Source organism: Salvelinus sp. IW2-2015, linkage group LG9 (assembly GCF_002910315.2).
Source record: "Salvelinus sp. IW2-2015 linkage group LG9, ASM291031v2, whole genome shotgun sequence".
In the NCBI taxonomy this organism is placed as follows: Eukaryota; Metazoa; Chordata; class Actinopteri; order Salmoniformes; family Salmonidae; genus Salvelinus; species Salvelinus sp. IW2-2015.
Genome location: NC_036849.1, coordinates 28,908,287 through 28,920,798, shown reverse-complemented (window position 1 = coordinate 28,920,798; position 12,512 = coordinate 28,908,287). Strand labels below are relative to the sequence as shown.

General features: G+C 39.7%; 1 protein-coding gene across 2 annotated transcripts; it reads right to left on the bottom strand.

Annotated features, from left to right (window-relative positions):
• Nucleotides 1-5,060: 5,060 nt before the first annotated feature.
• LOC111968384 (antimicrobial peptide NK-lysin-like) lies at nucleotides 5,061-6,411 on the bottom strand. 2 transcript variants are annotated; one of them, XM_023993869.3, is made up of 5 exons: nucleotides 6,309-6,411; nucleotides 6,045-6,124; nucleotides 5,801-5,884; nucleotides 5,524-5,681; nucleotides 5,061-5,339 (listed from the first exon to the last, which is right to left on the bottom strand). In XM_023993869.3, exons 1-5 carry the CDS (start codon nucleotides 6,355-6,357, stop codon nucleotides 5,309-5,311), a joined length of 402 nt encoding a protein of 133 aa, XP_023849637.1. In that variant the 5' UTR covers nucleotides 6,358-6,411; the 3' UTR covers nucleotides 5,061-5,308. The 2 variants fall into 2 exon arrangements, with proteins under 2 accessions (XP_023849637.1, XP_070301155.1); XM_070445054.1 differs by having other exon boundaries at nucleotides 5,227-5,339; nucleotides 5,801-5,881; nucleotides 6,309-6,395.
• Between the last annotated feature and the right edge of the window lie 6,101 nt (nucleotides 6,412-12,512).

Genomic DNA, 12,512 nt, shown 5'->3' with positions numbered 1-12,512 from the left:
GACAAATTGTAACGGTTGCTTTCCCCTCCTCTTCGTCTGAAGAGAAGGAGTAGGGATCGGACCAAAACGCAGCGTTGTATGAAGACATAATGATTAATTAAACGAAGACGAAACACGAAGAACACTTGAATAGATTAAAATAACAAACGACGTAGACCGACCTGAACATAAGAACTTAACATAAACACGAAAAACGAACAGGTACAGACTAGCACAAACGAAACAGTCCCATGTGGTGCGACAGACACAGAAACAATCACCACAAAACAACCAGTGAAAACAGCCTACCTTAATATGGTTCTCAATCAGAGGAAACGTAAAACACCTGTCCTGATTGAGAACCATATCAGGCCAATAGACAAATAACCTAAACATAGAAACACATAACATAGAATGCCCACCAAACTCACGCCCTGACCAACTAAACACATACAAAAACAAGGAAAACAGGTCAGGAACGTGAACACAAATACAGAAAAATGTTTGCCTTTTAACGTATCTAACTTGTCTGAAAATAAATGACTTGAGTTGAACTTTTGACAGATGAGAACGTTACTGCCATATATATTCAGAATTTACATGGATTTCAGACAATATTTCTCAAATTACACAGACCACTAGAAGACAGCCTCACACGCCAGTCAGACCTATTTCCAACCACGAACACCTAGCCTGGCCTGTCCTGCACACCCACTGCTGCCTGTCAGGCTGCTGCAGAAAGAGGGGGTGGTGCTGTGACCATCACTGAACAGAGGATAGAAGGCCATATAGGGACATAGCACAGCCAGAGTCTCACAAGTCAGTATCATATGTCACTGTTTCCCACAGTGTTTGTCTTGGTGGGGTGCAGATGCTTCTGAAACAACATTCATATATATGCATGTTTCCGGTTATAAATCAGACCCGTCTTGAAACGGTGCGCATGTGAACGCGCGTAATAACTCCACCTGTAAAAAGCTCATCATTCACCTTTTATGGTGAAAATAATGCCCTTATTTGCTGTATATTTTGGTATTGGAATTAGGACAAGGAAGTTTCTAAAGAATATATATGGCGAGCTTGATCAAATGTCTCTGGAGGTGTTGGAAGAATGTTTTAAACTTTTCCAGTGACATTTCCTGTAGGGCCTGTCTCTGGTGGGTCAGTTTCTTAAAGAAAAAATCAATAGCAAATTGTTGTAAACCTGTAAACAGATCATTTGAATTCARTAATATTTAGTGTTTACTTTTTCCCAAACCAAAATATGATGCACTGTCTGTGTACTTCACCCCAAAAATATAMATTTATAGTAGGCCCACTTACAGTGGTAGCCTACACACTTCAATGCAAAAGATCAACTGTCTGTTCAACTCTACTGTATATTAAATCCGTGCTGCCTTTCGGATGCATAGAGCAAAATACTTAATAGCAGCCTGATTAAATGAGAGATGCACATGGTAATTTGTTGTAGGCTAAAGCTACTTTGGGAATATGAACCCATCATGGCCAGAAAAGGTTTGAATCCCTGATCCGGCAATGTGGAAAAGTCTGCAGTTCAATGACTAGGTATCCCCTACTTGCTTGCTTGCAATGCAATAACCTTCTGTGTATACGCAAAGTTTGCGGGAAGCTAAGCACATTCTTACTGCAAGTTCAGTTTTTTATAAATGCCAACTTTTGCATTACAACAAATGTTTTGGGGTATGTTTTGTACGAATGCACAGTTTATAAATGAGGCCCCAGACTTTCATAGCTTCACTTGCTGTCCAGCTGAGAGTATTTCACCAGCAAACAACATCAACTACTCGAAAAATGACACTAACTTTATACAAATTAACTAAGTAAATACAATTGACCTATAATAAATAACCGGGAAAGAAAGTTGAGGATGCCCTTCCAAGGTATTCACTGTCGTCTTAAGGCCCTCCCACATTATGTGATTGGAGGACACTTCCAGGAAGTGGAGTCTGGGCATTGTAGGGTCGACCAGCTCTGGGAAGAGGTCGTCTGGCCTGCAGTTTGAGGGCGCGGAGGAGAAGAGATACGGAAGAGGGAGACAGGCTGAGGCCGGGTATTGCAGTTTGGGACACATGTGCGTCCAAGCCTGTGGTGAACTTTGCACTTTCTTAATTAACAATTTGTTAGGAATGATCAATTAAAGGTGTGAGGACGCAAGGTGTCTTGAATTAGAAACAGGATGCGATGTTCTATAAATAGTGTGTCAAATTAGAAAAAAGTAACCATGGCTGTTCTTGCGTTATTGGAAGACATTGTAAACTGTGATTTTAGAAGAGAGAGTTATCAGAGACCGGAATTACTTTTATGCGCATGATGATCCATGGCTTATAAATCGCCATYGTCTCCCTAAAAAATGTTCCGTTAGATTTCTGTGCGGATTTAGCCCCTAATCTGGAAAGGAAGACACGCTGTAATCATGCCATTCCCGTATCTGTCCAAGTACTATCCACTCTGGGATTCCTCACTACTGGGATATTCCAGAGGGAAATAAGTGACAGGTCAGGTATATAACAGCCATCATTCAGCCATCTTCCAAAAAGTTTGCTTTTCTCTTTTGGTCCATGGTTATTCCTGACTAAACACTATTTTGTGCTAGTATCCTATAATGGGAAATCGCTGATTGTAAGGCACGTTCAGGTGCCGTTAATTTTAAATTAATTTGAGATTTATAGATCACAGGTCCGTAAATTACAAATGGGCTTCTTAGAACCTGCGTAAGCAAGTTTTTTTGTGCTCATTGTCACATTTAACATGCTGGTTGAAATGAGGTATTTTTGTTCAGTATATATTTTTATTCAGATTTTTCATGTAGCTGCAGCACCCTCAGCATCCCTACTTCTCGCTGCTATGGCAGAGGCAGTGTTTGTTTTGGTTCTACGAAGCTGTGATGTCCATCATAACGTTAAACAATCAATTCATAGCATTAATTCTTGCAACATGCGATCAATTATCAGTTCTTAACATACATTTTTCTTCTCTGTGCTCATTATCTATTTTTCATGCGCGCATATGATAGACAGTTCGTGTTCAGAGCACGTCTCTGGAGCCTCTGAGCCGGAGGAGCGTGTGTTAAGTACTAGCTGGTAAAATGATCGACTTAAATGAACGAGTCACTTAGAAAATGAATAATGACAGTCGAATATGTACAAAGAGTCGTTCAAAGAGAATGAATCGTTCGTGAAGTGCACATCACTGTCAGACAGATAATAAAATTAACCCAGCAGACGATCCCCCACACCCACACAAATATGGTAATTATCTGATGCCTTAACTGTGTCTTTTGTGTGTAGCCTTGTGAATAAATCTTCTTGGATGTGTGCATCAGATGGGATTCAACTCATAGCAGGCAGCCAGGCAGGCATCTCTCTCGCCCTAGCTCCCTTCCGCTTTAACCAACCAGAAGTTGCGGGTCATACCTTGTTAAATAAAGCCTTTAATAAAATAAATATAAAAAATTATTCTGCCCTGTTAGTTTGTTGTAAATCTCCATTTCAGAAAACAACCTCTTACTACAAACATCACATTCAGGAAGTGTCATAATTTCTTTGGTGGGAAAACAATGGTGCAAAGCTAAATAAATATAAACTATTGTTTCATGTTGTTGGTCTGTATGTCCCACTTATATATTTCCACCCTGTTCGGCTAAATTCTTGAGAAAATTAACAAAATGTCAGTGTTCACCATTATGTTAGCTCAGTCTTGCTCATTCGCCAAGCTACTATATGACTAATTAGGCTCCAAATGTCCACCCTTTTACAAACATGCAACAGGTTTGAAAATAAACCAAAAAAATGTACGTTCCTGAGCTTGAYCAATATGTCCTTTTWCTGATAGAATACTAAAATAATATGTACTTTTCCTCAAAAAAGTTATGAGGACATAATTTATAGGAATGACCCAGCTGGCAATCAGCTGTTTTAAAACACTACAGGTTGAGAGCCAGGTTGAAGCAAACCTTCCTAGAGTCTGCTGGAGATGTAAGTTGGTCCCGAGGAAGGTGAAGAACATGATGCCTAAACACAGAGGACAAATAAGGTGACATACAGCATGACATCTGACGCCCACACCATTCTGTTGTTGGGGTACTCCCACACCACTCACAGAAAAGCTGCTTTTTAACACACTTAATTAAAACCTTTTGGAAKGGAAACTATTTCACTCMTATTGTTTTTCATTGTAAGTCCTATTTCATAGAAATCTGGAAACACTGGACAGATACTTTTTGGATCAGATACTTTAAGCCACCTACCAAACAATCAATACTTTTTGTTCAGAAAACTAAGATTGTAAATAAAAAAGGTAGCCAAACTGCCAACATGAGTTCCTAGACAATGTAATTATTAAATGCTTTATCATAAAATAATATTACGATATGTTAATCTKTAAAAATTCTAAGTAGATACATTTCTAGAGTTATGTTAGACGTGTCAAAGAAGAGTAGGAGTTGTATTCTCTRTCAATTGAGGTTTATTTTTTGCCCAAACAAAAAAGTTCACACAAACATTTTCAACCTTTTGGACTAAAATAGCATAATATTTACATTTGTATGTGATATAAAATAGAGTGCAATTTAAAATTGACACATACATTATTATAAACTGAATCATTTGATCCCTGGATGGTGATTTAAGCAATAAGGCCCGAGGGGGTGTGGTATATGGAAWATATACCACTGCTAAGGGCTGTTCTTAAGCACGACACAACACAGAGTGCCTGGATACAGCCCTAGCCGTGGTATATTGGCTATATATCACAAACCCCAGAGGTGCCTTATTGCTATTATAAACTGGTTACCAACGTAATTAGAGCAGTAAAGTATTTTTTGGTCATACGCGTGGTATACGGTCTGATATACCATGGCTGTCAGCCAATCAGCATTCATGGCTCGAACCACCCAGTTCATAAGAGACAATATACCACGGGTATGATGCAAAACAACTTACTTACTTTCTAATTACATTGGTAACCTGTTAATAATAGCAACACGGCACCTCGGGGGTTTGTGGTATATGGCCGTTACACCACAGCTAAGGGATGTATCCAGGCACTCTGGCTGCTTGGTGAATAAGAGCAGTCCTTATCCACGGTAGATTGGCCAAATACCACACTCCCTCTGGACTTATTGCTTAATTATAACACATGTTCCCAAAACATTATTTCAGAACATAATCATTCCAATAACTAAATYATCCATTTATATTTGTGTTGTGACTAGTTTGAAAAAGAAAGAGCAAAAATCTGGTAGCATAGCATTGTCTTGACACCTGAACATCCATCTTCTCAYTTTGGAATCTGGATACTGGCTGCTTGGTCAGTAGCTCAGGTCCAAAACTTCCTTTGGTCTAAAGAGGCACAAAAAGACTACATGAGTGGAAGATCGGAAGACATAAACCTCAATAGTTTCATTTGAATTAATACATTTGACTCAAATACTGTTTCAATTAACAAGCACAAGTGATCATCGCAATACTCGTTAGTTGTCTGAACAGTGACTAAATAGTATGTCGAACGGTTTCTTGTACTCACTTGCAGGCCTTAATGTTAACACAGATGGTTCTCACATCATCACTTGTGTTAAGCTCCTCAATCAGCACCCACAAGTGTTTTTTCACCAGGCCTTTACACATAGATTTTAGGAAGCCAACATTATCGCAAACAGACAACAGCTTCTGCTTTAGCTCCTCCTGTTGACAAGAAATCATTATCAACAACAGTTGACATTTTCAGAGAAATATCACAGTAAATAGTAAATAGTGCAATTTCATTAAAGGACACTTATCAATTGTAATGCTATGGTAGCTACCTGGCTAGAGGAAGCGGAGATGGATTTCTTCACTTTGTTCAGTGCCCACTTACACACCCAGCAGGTCCCCTTTAGCTGTTGCTCCTTTAGAAACCACAAACAAACAAGAAAGGAGAAAAAAACACACTTAAGTCAAATATAAGCACCCCCCCCCAAAATTATTATTATGAATTAAATTATGGTGTGATGTATTCAGTGTTATGGTTTAAGTACATTTGAATATGTAATGTGAGAGTGAGATTACCATGCGCTTTTCCAGCTGTTTTTCCACTACTTCCTGGTCATCAGGGTCAACCTCTTGACGATGCCCATGGATTTTCCAAACTGCGAAGAAAAATTGACACAACAGTCACTCACGTGATGGGTACTTCACTTGTATTGTACTGAAACCAAAGGTGAACTTGGAGTTGATTTAGGCCCCCTACCCACAGTTCCCCTTGAACCCTGACCCAATGTATGTGCTGCATGTACAGTAGTTACTATTTGAGTGAAATAAATAAAATCTCACCTGAACAAGCCAGCAGACTGAGGGCAAGGAGGACCAGAGATGTCTTCATGATTTGTGGTGGTGGAGATGTGAAGAGTCAAAGTCGTGTTGGGGTTTGGTAAAGTGACTTAGGAATCAGACAAGCCCCTTTATATATAGGAGGCCCCTCTATCCACAGCCCCCTGTATAACCCCACCTACAGTTCATTCTATTGATAGTACAACTCACATTAACCACAAGACACAACCCTTACAAGTCAACAGGATGTTACTGTTTAGACCTACAGTACATACTGATGAGGAGCAATCTTCATAATCACCTTTTTCCATCTCTCCACTGTCTGATCTTCATTTTAATTTCATTTTAATTAGTCAATTACAGATTATTCCATGTACTGTATGTCATGGAAAGAGCAGGTCTTCTTAATGTTTTGTACACTCAGTGTATGTTTCCAGCAGAATCCACCACACTGACATATTGATTAAAACGTRTTCAGCTAGCTTAGAAGTGATACATTTAGGGCTACTAAGATAACATATGGAGTTAAGATAGTAATAAAATTGACCATTTAGCTATTTTAATTTGTATTTTAGGAAACCTGTAGGTATATATATWTTTTTTTAAACAAATTATTTAATGAAGCATTGCATTTGCCCTTACTGCTACAGAAACCCATTGTATAACACAAATACATAGCAAAATAAATCAATAGGAAGTATGTTTTGGAAGTGTCTGAAATGCATCTGAGAGGTATAGGAAAGCTCGGGGTGAATCAAATGTTATTTCAAAACAAATGTTATGTTAGTGGTTGTGGTTAACTTTGCTTCAGAGTCCAATGGCGGCGAGCTTTACACCACTCTAGCCGACGCGTGGCATTGTGATCTTAGGCTTGTGTACGGCTGCTGGCCGAGGAAAACCATTTCAAAATGCTGTTTTCCAGACATTGACTCTAGGGGTTTAATTAAGAAATCACACCACATTCCATCCTCTTGTTGCAAGCCGTTACAATGACACTGTAAATAAGTCAAGCAACACTGAGGATGATTGTTTGAATTAACACAAGGGGTTTTATTGAGAAATGAACAAGACCACAAAAGTTTAATAATCCTTTCAGTAATATTTCAATTACATTTAAGAATTCGATTCCTCCTATTCTTAAACCAGTTGGATAGGAATGTAATGTAAAGCTAAGATATGGCAGTATATTCCTCAAATAAACAGTAAACAATGTGTATCCTTATGTAGCCAGTGACAATCATTATTGAATTTGCTAATATGGTTATTGTATTTTTTTTTTATGTCTCGGCTAATTAATTTCCCTACATGGATTAAAAAGTAGAGTGTATTCTAATCTAATCTAATTGAAAGTAAGATTGAAAGTAAAGATCAGTCCCCCAGGATTCCGCGATTCCACATATTATGCGAGGGCTTGTAATTTGACCAATGACCACACTATTTTCGCTAGCTACAGATTGTAACACCAGATAATTTGTCTCAATCAATGAAAGAAGATTTGAAAAAGACAAGATGGGTGTGTACACCAGTGGAGGCTCCTCAGAGGAGGATGGTGAGGACATCCTCTTCATTGAAATGTCTTTTTTATTTTTATTGTGTAACATAAAAAACTAAAAACAGTATAACTATACTAAACCATACTAAATATATTCATATGTCATCAAATAATTGATTAAAACACACTGTTTTGCAATTAAGTTTTATGGTAACTTCAACAGCACTCTCTGGTGTAGCACCATGGTGTAGCCGGAGGACAGCTAGCTTTCGTTTCCCTCTGGCTACAATGACTTCAATACAAAACCTAGGAGGTTCTTAGGCCTCACCCCCTTCCATAGACCTACATGGTAATTATGACCACTCCGGAGGACGTCCTCCAACCAATCAAAGCTTTCTAGTATGAACTGACATGTTGTCCATCCAATCATAGGATTGAGATAAGATAATTAACCTAGTGTGTTGTATTGGGGTTGTGCCATAGAGTATTATGGGGGGATAGATATTGGATATAAATTAAGAGTGAAAAGTGTTTGTTGAGCTTTTTAGGATATTATTCCATTCAAATGTGTTTCTTCAATTACCGGAGACAGAGGTGTTAGATTTATAAATAGTTTTCTTGGTTTTAGAATTGCTCATTGAATCCCCTCATGCACCCGTAGTTTTGAGGTTTTCATTGCTATAGAGGCACAATCCTCTTATCTACTGGGCTACTGGTTCTATCATGGGTTGGAGCCCGTTCTGCCACGCCATTGTCTGAAGTCGGCGCAGCCTGTCCCGGACGTCTTCCTACGGGCTTGGGAGAGGCCTCGAATCTCTCTGCCATTTTTGCCAGAGTACTAGGACCTCCGGGAGGTTTTCAACAAGGCGCGCTACATCTCTACCTCTGCATCTACCCTATGACTGCACTCTCGACCTTCTACCAGGAACTACAACTTCGCAGGTGCGTCTTTATTCCCTGTCGGGTCCGGAGACCAAGACCATGGAAAGTACATTGAGGAATCTCTTGCTGCAGAGCGTATTCATCCTTCTGACTCCCCCTCCGGCGCAGGGTTCTTCTTGTTTGTGAAGAAGGACAAAACTCTGCGGCCGTGTATCGACTACCGCGGCATTAATGACATAACGGTTCAAAAACATTACCCCTACCACTCATCTTCTCGGCTTTCGAGCCTCTCCAGGGGGCGACAATCTTCTCGAAGTTGGACCTTCGGAACGCCTACCATCTGGTTCGGATACGGGAAGGAGACGGATGGAAGACAGCTTTTAACACGCGGGCACTATAAGTACCTTGTTATGCCATTTGGACTGACCAATGTTCCCGCAGTGTTCCAGTCCCTGGTTAAAACTTCTTACGGCTGAGATCCCGTTAACGGGATCGATTAGACAACAGCTAGTGAAAGTGTAGGGCGCCAAATTCAAAACAACAGAAATCTCATAATTAAAATTCCTCAGACATACAAGTATTTTACACCATTTTAAAGATACACTTGTTGTTAATCCCACCACAGTGTCCGATTTCAAAAAGACTCTAAGACGAAACACACCAAACGATTAGTGTAGGTCTGCACCTAGTCTGTGTAACATGTATGTTTTTTTCGATAAAGTTCATATTTATATCCAAAAATCTTAGTTTACATTGGCTCGTTATGTTCAGTAATGTTTTGCGTCCAAAACATCAGGTGATTTTGCAGAGAGCCACATCAATTTACAGAAATACTCATAATAAACATTGATAAAAGATACAATATTAAACATGGAACTTTAGATAAACTTCTCCTTAACTTCTTTGGGGTAGGGGCAGTATTTTCACGTCCGGATGAAAAACGTGCCCAAGTAAACTGCCTGCTACTCAGGCCCAGATCCCAGGATATGCATATTATTAGTAGATTAGATAGAAACACTCTGGCGTTTCTAAAACTGTTTGAATGATGTCTGTGAGTATAACAGAACTCATATGGCAGGCAAAAACTGAGAAAAAATCCAACCAGGAAGTGGGAAATCTGAGGTTTGTATGTTTTCAACTCTTTGCTTATCCAAGATACAGTGGAAATGGGGTCATGTTGCATTTCCTAAGGCTTCCACTAGATGTCAACAGGTCTTTAAACCTTGTTTGATGGCTCTACTGTGAAGTGGGGGCGAATGAGAGGAGATTGAGTAAGTCTCTCCCAGAGTGCCACGAGCTGACCATGCGCTGACCATGCACGTTCATGTGAGAGTTAGCTGCGTTCCATCGCATTTCTGAAGACAAAGGAATTCTCCGGTTGGAACATATTGAAGATTTATGTTAAAAACATCCTAAAGATTGATTCTATAAATCAAAATCAAATGTATTTATATAGCCCTTTTTACATCAGCTGATATCTCAAAGTGCTGTACAGAAACACAGCCTAAAACCCAAACAGCAAGCAATTGAAACTTTCAAGTTTTAATGTACAGGGAAATGCCTTTCTTGCAAACGTTACACCCAACAATGCAATATTCAATATCAATGTATTCAATGAGAGAACAAATGTAGTGATGGTCTCTGTAAGTAGGATTCAAGTCAACTAGTAATGTTTAAGCTGGAGGCCAAGCTCAGAACTCAACACTGACATATTGGGTAAAAGACATAGTACTAACTGCCTGGTTCAGGGCATACCATGAGATTGGGATTTGATTGGTCCCTTGGTGAAAATGAAAACCACATGGATGTTTTAGTCTGGCTGGCCTCAACTTGATAGGTTAGGCAACTGTGGAAGAGACTACGAGACCACTGATATGCACTTTCTATAAAGTATTCATGTGAATGCATACTATCTTTTCAAACCGTGAAAAGATTTGTGCATGATTAAAAAAATGTCCCTATAGCAGCAAGGCACCACTTTGGTTTTAGATTTGGGAGGGGACATAACTTGGTGTTTTTTGGGGGGTACATCAAAGCAATTTCTTGCATTTTTACACAATCCATTATGCTGTCGTAATTTAGAACAAAAAGTAAGCAAAAAATCCACAGTCATCATGTTAGGTAAGAGAYAATTTTAAAATATGTTTAAGTGATTAATAGGACTGAACTAGATCAAAGTTAATCCAATTATACATATTGTGTTGCACATTTATTAACCAATAGCCTAACAAATGAAAAACTCTTGAAAAGATACAAAGACTTTTGATTGTCTTTATTAAGACAGCCTCAATATATAATTCCAGCCAGACCGACAAGTCAGCCCGAGCCACCTGCACTCCGGACCCCCACAAGTCTAGTCAATAACTCAACTCACTCCCAACACAATTTCCTTCCCAGTTCACACCTTAAAATATTTGAATTCCTAAGGGAAAGGTTTGGAAACAAAAACTTTAACCAAAAAACACACATACACCTCAAATCTACATTAACACACAGAAACAGCAAATCCTCCRTAWAATTAATATCAAAAGCSTAATGTTAATGAGAACTCTTTTTACAATGTATCTGCGTCGACCCATCGTGTCCCTAGGGGTCCACCACCCTGCAGAGTCCCAAYCCAACTCACCCCACTCAGCTTTAGGATCGTAGTGAAACATTCATTATTGGTTTCGGGTGTGTTAGGCCAAGGCCASAGTGACAACCCACAGGATGCAGGACCTGCGGGTCGCAACAGAGMTCATTGCAGCATGGTATGCACTGGGAATAAACCGTAGTTCATTTTTTCTGTGAAGTTAAACAGCAGTTACCTTGCCAGCTACATCAGTCAACTAAATAATAGCCCGTTTCTGCTCTGCTTGCTTTTACAACTCGGTGAAAGAACGCAACACATGCACACTGAACTACAGTATGCTCAAGTCTCCCGTGCTGGTCTAGCCATTCTTCCAGAACCTTTGCTTTCACATAGCCGATCAGCCCAATCTTTGGTGTCCGTGGGGTCCTCATTCCAGCCGTCTAAAACTGGAAACAGCCTACCTGACCGCACAGAGGCGTTTGTATGGTCCTAAAGCACACCGTTGCCGCTTTCTTTTGTCACATTGCAATGATAAAACTGTGTGGCGGGGGGACATGAACCCCCATCCCCACTGAAAGTTGTGCCCCTGCTTAGCAGCACTTCAAATGGATATGCTTAAATAGTTAACAAGGTGGCAGTAGCACCATCCACAAATTGCACTAACAGAAACCATTTAGTAATTGTTTTTTATAAATTGGAAATGACTATTACAGGTGATGAAATGAGTTATTCTAAACATAATCACCTTGGCCCAACCTCTGAGTGATATAGCGATACACTGAGGTGACAACACTGATGTGTGACTAGGAACTTTCCCACAGTATCTTGAAGCCCACCCAACACCCTCCTTTGTGGAAATATTAAACAGTGAGAAGAAGGCCWGTCAGTAGGTTAACTAACAAGGAAACCACAATGTGAAGCGGTGTGTCTTCAGAAGCTCACACCAAGTTGGTGGAGAACATTGTTTCACTTGCAAGACTCATGACACTCCCCCCCGAGAGTTGTGAGTTGTTGGAGATGCAGCAGCTGTGGGAGGAGACTATGAGGAACATGACAGCATGAAGGGTAATAACAGTTTCTCAGCTGGCCCTTTCTTCAGTCAGTCGGCAAATGTTGGGTGGTCGCGTGGAAAAAGTACCATAGCAATATCAGTTTTTTTTTTCCGATTACTTACAAAAACATAGACAATACACATACACATGTATAAACGCACCTACAAACACACAGTGAAATACGTATATCTACATAATGTTTATAAAAT